Consider the following 8,896-nt stretch of genomic DNA (forward strand, 5'->3'; position numbering starts at 1 on the left):
GGGGGGGGGGATATGTTGTTTCAGACAAAGATTTGAACCTGGATCCCCTGAACACTGGACAGGTGCTGAGCTAAGATTTTAAGAACAAAGCTCTCTGACCAACCACTGCCACCGAACCTGTCTGACCATCACATTCCTGCCTCCTGAAGTACATTTGCTTCGGAAGACGATCCATATTCATCTGGGTGATGGGACTTTCTCGTCTACTTCCAAGGGTTGGCATGGCACCGAATATAACGGGGAGAACATGAGGGAACAACTTAAGTGAAATTCAGTTTATACCATTTCAGAATTCTGCGCAGAATTTCAGTCACTGACTATTAATTTCCAAAGCAGTTGGTATTACTTTCCACTTTTATCATAAACCTATGGTTATTATATGATATGAAAAGCATAGGAAATCTTATGCTTCTGGTATCAAACATAATGCTGTATGAATGATCAATTTTCAAGCAAATATTAAATCGATCGCCACAGTGTTGATAGATTGATAAATGTTTCAAACAGGAGTAAATGGCAGAGAAGAAGTAGGAATATTTATTTTGCATTTATCAAATTGTAGTTTTAGCAAGTGAGTTAAATATTAACAATACAGAGTTGCTGACCAACTCTTACATTAATATTTCTGTAACAATGAAATTATAACAAAATGAAAATGTTCTCAATGGATTATTTAAAAAAAAAAACCCAAAACTTTTCCCACATGGTTTTGTCAAAACACTTGGTTGGGCGAACTTAGAATTTGAATGTGGATGATTCTTATTATTTATGGATATAAAATTGCAGACTTTACGCCCTTTTTGACACATGTACATGTATATTTTTTCACTATAATCCATTGATAGTTTCACAAAAGGCTTTCCTGTCACTCCTAAGGCCCTAAAGGTGTTCTTGTACATCTTGCTTATACAGCTTTACATGTATTTGTCCAATAATCTACATTCAAATGTTCACTTGACAAACAATATGAATGAGACTGGAAATATTGAATTATACAATGCTGAGCACTATACATTAAAATATTCATATGCATTCCCTCCTAATCATGGCACAACAAAGAGAATTTAATGCAGTAATGCTTATATTTGTAGTGTGTATTGATGTGTTCAGTAAAATAGATATGTTCAATAAAATACACGTACAAAGTTTAGGTGAAGGTAACTCTGTTTGGAGTAATTTAAGATTCACTCAGGCAAAGTTTAAGTTCATTTAACTCTGCCCAATCATGTTATTTAATTGCTCAGACTATAAAATTCTTGAAATTTCCATTTATATTGTAACACCATGAAACTTGTAAAATATTCCGCGTTGTTGAAATAAGACTGTACGTAATTCAGTTTTTATTGATTCCCATCTTTGTTGCAAAAAACAAACCATCCCCTTGTGTTGCTTGCTGAAAGAAAAGATAAAACAGAGATTATTGTCATATAGACTTTATAGTATACATGTATAGAGAACATTCAGGACTCTACAATGTACTTATATCAATAATTATATAATCTTGAAGTTTTGAACTTTGACCATAGATTTCCTCAAAGCATGCTCCAAATACACATGCATGTAGTACATGTATAAACTAGCTAAGTTACTAATTGAATGGGTAATTGCATCCCAATGTTCATGCCAAAAATCTTGACCTTGAACGTAATGACCCCCTCCCTCCCCATCCAAATATGTAGGTATATGTACATGCATCTTTTCCAAATTACATGTTTTATGCATCAAAGTATAAATGTAACATGGTCATAATTAGCATTACCTTTGCAATAAAGCAACCATTGTATACTCTTCTCTACTAACATTTTCTGGATAACAATGAAATGACGAGTCTTAGTGTGTATGTCACTTGCCATAAAAATTCAGGGGCACTGATATCTCACCTTGTTAATTTGCTTGTGTCGCTCCTTACTCACAATTTCCTCCAAAATCTCCCCATCACCTTTGACTAACCTAAAATTGTTTAAAGATAAAAATTTTCTACTAAATTAATAATAATAATAATAATAACTAGACGAGCTTGTTGCAAAGCAACAAATAAGTCTTCCATCTAAATTTTAAGGAGATGAGATCGAGTTCGGGAGACATCTACGGTCATATGAGCAAGAATGAGCCATTTACCATTACTTCCGGTGTGACCGGAAGTGACGTCATTTTGACGACTTTTGATGATCTCCTTAGCTGCTACTTGTCGTTTTGAACAACTTAGCTTCTATGATGCTATACAAATTCTCAATACTTTTTGAGATATCAGGAATACACTTTTGGCCCCTCTAGCTCCCTGATTTTAGGGGCCAGCCCCTTATTGTTGATATCTTTTGAAAGATCATATCATTCTACACAACTTTTGCTCTATATGTTTTAACAAAATATTTACAGGTAAAAAGATATTGTAGAAAAAGTGTTAGAAATTTTAAAAATCCCGATAGGACTTTTTTCGGGCCATAGCGAACGACGAAGTACGGCACTTCCGGGGAAAAAGAAATGCGTATGTCACATCTACACATAATGCTCTATCATCGCTGAAAAATTTCATGCTTCTACCATGAAGCCCTTTTGGGGAAACTGACGGACAAAGTGACCCTCCGAAAATCACTAAATCGCGGAAAGCTCGGAACCGGAAGTGACGTCATCAAAACAAAAAAATATACATCTAGATTTTTTAATGTTCTATCAGACCTGTAAGTTTCATGAAAATCGAGCGAGCCGTTTCCGAGAACTCGCGTGCACAAAATCGGTAAGAAAAAAAACAATAATAATAATAACAAAAAATAGTGGAAAAGAAACCTAAGAAAAACAAGAAGGTCTTCCGCTGAAGACGGAAGACCTTAATAATAATAATTTTTTAAAAACCCATAAAAATATACTGGGACTATAGTGTATTACATCAAATCTTGCTCTTTGGCTTATTATACCAAGCTTTATTTTCTCTAATCCAAATGAATACATTCTCAAGTTGAAAAAATAATTCAATTCAAAAGCCAAAACACTGTAATTTGTATTCTCACATTTTTCAAATACATGTGTTAATATATCACACTTATATTTTTACTTTTGCAAAGGGAAGAGCTACTGCATATGTCTTTTTTGCATTAATTTTATTGATTTCTTTTTCTTTTGATGAAGAAGTAAATAAATAACTGCATTCAATTTTTCTGACATCTCATTTTACACTCAGAATTTATTTAAAACTCAGATGCTCTTTATTAGAATTCTTTCTTTAATTTATTTTCCTCCTTTTTTTTTTTTTGGTTTTACAAGTACTATGCAATTCATCTGTTACCAATTATTAGCAATAAAAATGAATGTCATATAATAACCTGTGAAAACTAGGTGTTCTTGCTAGTCTTTCCTACCTGTTTACCTTTTTATTATAAACAGATAAACAGCAGTGAAATGAATGTCATGCTATAAATTGAGATTTTAATGATCATCTAATTTACCCGATAGGCATTACTAGCAATCGTCTTTGCAATGCTATAATTAGATGTCACTAATACATGTAATTCAGTTCCATATTATCGTTGAAGTAAATGAAGAGAACAATCCCTAAAAATGCTAAAGGTTTAAAATAAATGAAAATTTTTAGGATAAAACTGCTAATTCTTCCAGTCTCTAAAATAACAGTATTATACAGTATAATTGCCTGTGAAAACTAACTGTTCTTATTATAGGTCATTCCAGACCTGTTTTACCTATTGCGTCCAGTTTCGGGGTCATATACCCTCCTCACGACACTTTGCTGTTTCTCCCATTCTTCCTTTGTCATGGGTTTCATCATGCGAGGAGATGGACCACTACTACTACTGCTAGCTAAACATAAAGAGATTTTATTAAATGAGGTCATGAGTAGATTAAAGCACATGATGCATTTTAAAAATAAGTAACATCTGATTTTTTTCAGACCTACATTTGAAATACTTAACTTCAGGAACACCGAGTTCAAACCTGGTATATGTACCGGTACCACCAGAATTTGAAGGTCACCATACATACATGTGTGTTTTTCAGGCTAAGAAACTTTTCACTTTATCATAAACCATTTTGGACACTTGCCTGTAGGTTTTGGGACAGAGTTCTTGTCAATGATACATGTATTTTTATTCATTGTAGATGGAAGGTCAGCTCTCTCCTTTGATTTGCTTTTCTTCAATTTTTTCTTTGATTTCTTCTTTTTATGCTTTTTGTGGTCTTTCTTTTTCTTCTTTCTTCTAACAGGAGATGGCGATGAAGATGATGATGAACTTCTAGATCTTCAGTTTAAGAAAAACTTTGAATCATATTGAAATCAGAATCTAATTTCTTTTGATAAAGATAAATATTACTTCTTTCTCAATGACAAGAGTCATGGGAAATTAAGGTTCTCAGATTCTAGATTCTCAGATCCAGATACTCAGATTCTAAAAATCTGCAGTTAAGTCACTGAAAATGCTTACACAATGCTTTTGGATTCACCAAATAAAGTGTCTTAATCTTCCACTATTCTTGTTGTGGTACATCATTATGGTTAAACATACATGTATAAGATAAAGAATATACCACAAATATGGGAAATATGAATAAGAACGACATGTCCATGTTTAATGCTCAATGAAAATTTGTCAGATTATATGTGCTGTTGAGAATGAAAAATCATAAGAATTCAGACATGTGAAAAAATGCTTTTTTTTTCATTCTGATAATAATAAATTGTGTATATATATGTAGGGTTTGGAATTCTTGCCATATATTAAATTTTATGCCCATGATAATTTTAAGCCAACAAGCATATGTGTATAAGGCAAGTATAAGGGATATCTGGTTTCTTTAAAAATGTCAATATTTAATCCTTAAATAGGGAATACTGTATGTGTACTTAAAAAAGCGGGCTTCATATTTTAGCAGCTCTGGCATAGACAACAATGCTCTAATTCATGAATACCGCTAAGAAATCATTTATAAATACAATATAATACAGCACAGACATGTTTAGAGCTAATTCAGGATTTCGCCAACAACTCAAAACCCAGTAATTGTGATAAATTTTGAATATGCCAATTTATGTACACGTACTGAATATACCCAGTATATAAACTAGCAAGATCATTCAAGGGCTTGATATAATTTTGAATTCTAATAATTCTGAAGCATGAAATGAAGATTGTCACACAAAGATTTACTCAAATGGTAATTTTGTGATGGTGTCACATAATATACGTCCAGTTATCATTTTAGTAAATATTTTCTGTGATGAAATGTATTAAGGAATCATTATTATGATTTATTATTTTTTCAATTGCAATTTGATAAAAAATAGAAGGGGAATGGGTCATTAAGTACAAGTATGTAACTATGTTTATCTGGGATATCTTTATTACATGTACACAGTATTACAAACATATATGTATAAATCTGCTCTAACAATATTAGTTTAGATCATGTTAAATTGTTTGATAACTGTAAAACCCACAAAAAGAAAGAAATGAAATGTTTAACAAATGATTAATGTTTGTAAATATTTAATATTACGTTTTAAAGGGTAGTTGGATGCCCAGAACTAATATGATCATGACTGGAAGGAAAATTATGTTGGGCAGCACCTTTGTTATAGCTCTGAACAATTATTCACAGGTACTTGTGGACAGGACCCCCCCCCCCCCCCCCCCCCGATATATGACCCTGGGCTTGTTGGAATTCTTTTTTTTTTTTTTTTTTTTTTTTTTTTTTACAATTTATACTTATTACACTTCCTTATCACATATACCATACAAAAAATTATTATGTATAGTGAGGTATTTTTTGTATGGAACGGTTATTTTGAGTTTTAACCCAATTCTTTTTGTTTATTTTGTAAAAAAAAAAAATTCCAACAAGCCCGGGGTCATATATCGGGGGGGGGGGGGGGGGGGGGGGGGTTCCTGTCCACAAGTACCTGTGGAAATATTCAGGTAATTTGCCTTCTGGACGAAACTATAAAATTACTTCCAACCATAATTATTTATGTGACAGTGGTCAGAAAGGTTTGATCACTTGTGGTCAGATAGTTCAGATGGTAAAGAACTTGTCTAGTGTTCGGTGGGGGGGGGGGGGGGGGGGGGGGAATGGGTTTGAATCCTGGTCTGATTTCAATATAACCTTTCCTATTACAATTTCACGAGTTAAAGTTTCTAACTAAGGACAGACATCCCTAAGCAACATAAGTATTTTCCAAAAATACTGTTTTCATCAAATAATTTGCTTGTAGTTAATCCCAAATGTATGATCATTTGCTCTAAAATGCCTTCACCCTTGAAGCCTTACACCCTAATTCTCGTTCACCCAGAGTCAGTTTGCTCTAAAACTCTTACGCCCGAGGTGCATTCAGCCTACTTTATGTTGAATATGTTAGTTGGTTAATTTTCAAAATTTACGTTATTGAATTTTTATGATTTTTTCTGTATGAAGACAAGTATAAATCATTACATTAATTTGTAAATAAAGTAAAGATAAACAAGAGGCCCATGGGCCACAACGCTCACCTGAGTCAATATGGCCCTGCTGTTCTTCGTCAGCAGATTTCTTCTCCTATATAATCATATAAATATGTCTAACACCCTACCCTGTGGGAGGGGGGGGGGGGGCTTGATTTGAACAAACTTGAATGTACACTACCTGAGGATGCTTCCATATCAATATGACTGATCATGGCTTTGTTGTTCTTGAGATTGAAGATTTTTAAAGATATTTCCTGTATATGTTCTTTTGTAAAACTTTGATCCCCCATTATGGCCCCACCCTACTACTTGAGGATGCCTTGAACAAGCTTGAATCTACAATATTTGAAGATGATTCCATATCAATATGACTAATTGTGACTCTGTTGTTCTTGAGAAGATTTTTTTCTATATACTCCTATATAAAACTTTAATCCCTCATTGTGGCCCCACCCTACCCCCAGGGGTCATGATTTGAACAAACTTGAATCTACACTACCTGAGGATGATTCCATATCAATATGACTAATTGTGGCTTTGTTGTTCTTGAGAAGATTTTTAAAGAATTTTCCAATATTTTAGTATGTAAAACTTTGATCCCCCATTGTAGCCCCACCCTACGCCTGGGGGTCATGATTTGAACAAATTTGAATCTACACTACTTGAAGATGATTCCATATCAATATGACTAATTGTGGCTCTGTTGTTCTTGAGAAGAAGATTTTTAAAAATTTTCCCTATATATTCCTATGTAAAACTTTGATCCCCCATTGTGGCCCCACCCTACCCCCGGGGGTCATGATTTGAACAAACTCAAATCTACACTACCTGAGGATGATTCCATATCAATATGACTAATTGTGGTTTTGTTGTTCTTGAGAAGAAGATTTTAAAAGAATTTTCCTGAATATTCCTATGTAAAACTTTGATCCCCCATTGTAGCCCCACCCTACCCCCGGGGGTCATGATTTGAACAAATTTGAATCATCACAACCTGAGGATGATTCCATATCAATATGACTAATTGTGACTCTGTTGTTCTTGAGAAGAAGATTTTTAAAGATTTTCCCTATATATTCCTATGTAAAACTTTGATCCCCCACTGTGGCCCCAACCTATCCCCGGGGGTATTGATTTGAACAAACTTGAATCTACACTACCTGAGGATGATTCCATATCAATATGACTAATTGTGGCTTTGTTGTTCTTGAGAAGAAGATTTTTAAAGATTTTCCCTATATATTCCTATGTAAAACTTTGATCCCCCATTGTGGCCCCACCCTACCCCCGGGGGTCATGATTTGAACAAACTTGAATCTACACTATGTAATGAAGGTGTCTGATAAGTATAAACTTTTCTGGCTTAATGGTTCTTGAGAAGAAGATTTTTAAAAGATGACACCAAATTTTCACCAATTCTGAATTATCTCCCCTTGGAAGTGGGCGTGGCCCTTCATTTGAACAAACGTGAACCCCCTTCACCCAAGGATTCTTTGTGGCAAGTTTGGTTGAAATTGGCCCAGTGGTTCTGGAGAAGAAGTTGAAAATGTGAAAAGTTTACAGATGGTCGGACAGACAGACAGACGGACTACAGACAAAATGTGATCAGAAAAGCTCACTTGAGCTTTCAGCTCAGGTGAGCTAAAAAAAATGCATGCATGCATTAGACAAAAGAAAATGTATGCATGCATAAAATGAATAATTTCAATAGATCAAAATGATTTTTAACTGTAGTAATATACTCATTAATTTATAAGTAACGTTATAAACATTGGAATAAAAGATTCTTCAAAGATAAACCAACATAATAATTACAAAATTAAAATTAACAACAATTAAACCAATTTCATCTACGATAAAATTAAAAAGTCGAGAATGGTCAACTTGACTTTAAACGCAACAGAAAATTTACAATAGGCAAACTAGTTAGAATAATCTGACTGTGTCTCGGGTCAAGCCCTCACCACAAAAACCGGGTCCGTAGGACAATATCATTTTAACGATAGAACGTACTATCTACAATTACCAGAGACCCTCCACTTTCCCAAAAAAAAAAAATAATAATAAAAATAAATAAATAAAAAAGACCGTAAACATGTGTACACCTTTTATGCTTCGTTTTTCTTTTACTTTTCTTGTGTTTTCTAGACCGGTCATCAGTGTCTGAGGAAGAGGAATCACTAGAACTAATGTCACTGTCACTTTCCTCAGAAGAAGAACTGCTACTTTCGTATCTTTTCTTTGATTTCTTTCGCTTTCTCTGATTCTTTATCATAGAAGATGCCGATGTAGACCTTTCTTTCAAACGACAGGATTCCATATTCAATTCAAAACGAAAAAACACGATTAAGAAATGTTGTTTTCATAAAACTGATCAACTTCATGGGCGCTGACATATTGGTTTGTAAATATTTAGGAACAAATACTTTTTTGCATGAAACGGAATA

General features: G+C 33.8%; 1 protein-coding gene across 2 annotated transcripts; it reads right to left on the reverse strand.

The window, feature by feature from the left end:
- Positions 1-484: 484 nt before the first annotated feature.
- Positions 485-8,846, reverse strand: LOC133205581 (ADP-ribosylation factor-like protein 6-interacting protein 4). Of its 2 annotated transcripts, none has more exons than XM_061341420.1 (5): positions 8,555-8,846; positions 4,054-4,250; positions 3,693-3,810; positions 1,881-1,950; positions 485-1,393 (listed from the first exon to the last, which is right to left on the reverse strand). In XM_061341420.1, exons 1-5 carry the CDS (start codon positions 8,767-8,769, stop codon positions 1,334-1,336), a joined length of 660 nt encoding a protein of 219 aa, XP_061197404.1. In that variant the 5' UTR covers positions 8,770-8,846; the 3' UTR covers positions 485-1,333. The 2 variants fall into 2 exon arrangements, with proteins under 2 accessions (XP_061197404.1, XP_061197406.1); XM_061341422.1 differs by having other exon boundaries at positions 488-1,393; positions 3,693-3,797; positions 4,050-4,250.
- Between the last annotated feature and the right edge of the window lie 50 nt (positions 8,847-8,896).

This window comes from Saccostrea echinata, unplaced genomic scaffold (genome assembly GCF_033153115.1).
Source record: "Saccostrea echinata isolate AGI-Se365-2 ecotype Australia unplaced genomic scaffold, CSIRO_AGI_Sech_v1 ptg000054l, whole genome shotgun sequence".
NCBI classification, from domain to species: Eukaryota; Metazoa; Mollusca; class Bivalvia; order Ostreida; family Ostreidae; genus Saccostrea; species Saccostrea echinata.